General features: G+C 67.9%; 1 protein-coding gene across 1 annotated transcript in view; it reads left to right on the top strand.

Moving 5' to 3' along the window:
- Positions 1 to 201: 201 nt before the first annotated feature.
- The window catches only part of HAPLN2 (hyaluronan and proteoglycan link protein 2), a 1,850-nt gene continuing 669 nt past the window's right edge, over positions 202 to 1,382 (top strand). The window contains exons 1-4 of the mRNA XM_006923499.1: positions 202 to 289; positions 483 to 836; positions 988 to 1,104; positions 1,205 to 1,382. Of these exons, the coding sequence (XP_006923561.1) occupies positions 202 to 289; positions 483 to 836; positions 988 to 1,104; positions 1,205 to 1,382 (737 nt within the window). The remainder of the gene's footprint in view (positions 290 to 482; positions 837 to 987; positions 1,105 to 1,204) is intronic.

Here is a 1,382-nt window from a genome sequence, read left to right as displayed (position 1 = left end):
CAGAGGGATGTGGGTACACTGACCCCTCCCCCATCACCTTCCTTTTGCCACCAACATGAGCCCCTTTTTCTGCCCCCATGGCTTCCAGCTGGACAGTCAGTCCCCTCTGAGAAGTCCCTGGCGGGAGTTCTCCTCCAACCCTGCTCCCTGCCCCGCCCCCATTTCCTTAGTCCCGCAGACGGAGCTAGGCTGACTCCCGTCATGCCAGGCTGGCTCAGTATCCCCTCTCTCTGCCTCCTCCTCCTCCCTTGGGCCTTCACCATCTTCCACCAAGCCCTGGGGGACCCAGGTAAGACCTCCGAACCGCCCAGAATCTGGAGAACAGTAGGGAGGCTCCAGGTGTGGGGAACGTGGGGAGGGCAGCTGTTGGATGTGCCCAGGAGTGAGTCATTGCTGAGTGGGCAAAGGAGGAGAGGGTCTGCATGGGTACTTGGGGCAGTAGGGGTCAGGGGGTTCCTGCCACTGTGGCCCCCTCTGCTCAGCACCCCACCGGGGCCCCCACTACCTCCTGCCCCCCATCCACGAGGTCATTCACTCTCGTCGTGGGGCCACGGCCACGCTGCCCTGCGTCCTGGGCACCCCGCCTCCCAGCTACAAGGTTCGCTGGAGCAAAGCGGAGCCGGGGGAGCTCCGGGAAGCGCCCATCCTCATCACCAACGGCCTGCACGCCCGGGGCTACGGGGCCCTGGGGGGTCGAGCCAGGATGCGGAAGGGGCACCGGTTAGACGCCTCGCTGGTCATCGCGGGCGTGGTCCTGGAGGACGAGGGCCGGTACCGCTGTGAGCTTATCAACGGCATCGAGGATGAGAGCGTGACGCTGACCCTGCTCCTGGAGGGTGAGGCCCGTCGCTTCCCTCCCCGCTCCTCTCTTGCTGAGGGGGTCGGGTCTCCCAGGGCTCCTCCCCCAGCATCCCCCACGCCCGCTTCCGGACGTCCACGCCCCCCGCCTCGTCTACCGGTCGTCCCCAGACTGTCCGCCACCCCCAGGTGTGGTGTTTCCGTACCAGCCCAGCCGGGGCCGGTACCAGTTCAATTACTACGAGGCGAAACAGGCGTGCGAGGAACAGGACGGACGCCTGGCCACCTACACCCAGCTGTACCAGGGTAAGCGGCGGGGGCCGGGCTGTCACGGGGCCCCCAGCGGAGGCGACCTCCGGGGCTGGCTCCTGCCCGTGACGCCCCTCGTCCCCCCATCTCCCGCCAGCGTGGACCGAGGGGCTGGACTGGTGTAACGCTGGCTGGCTGCTCGAGGGCTCCGTGCGCTACCCTGTGCTCACGGCGCGCGCTCCGTGCGGCGGTCACGGTCGGCCCGGGATCCGCAGCTACGGGCCCCGCGACCGGAAGCGCGACCGCTACGACGCCTTCTGCTTCACCTCTGCGCT

The sequence above is a fragment of the Pteropus alecto genome, unplaced genomic scaffold, assembly GCF_000325575.1.
Source record: "Pteropus alecto unplaced genomic scaffold, ASM32557v1 scaffold49, whole genome shotgun sequence".
Classification (NCBI taxonomy): Eukaryota; Metazoa; Chordata; class Mammalia; order Chiroptera; family Pteropodidae; genus Pteropus; species Pteropus alecto.
Note: the sequence above shows the minus strand (reverse complement) of the source record. Positions and strands in the feature narration are given on the sequence as shown.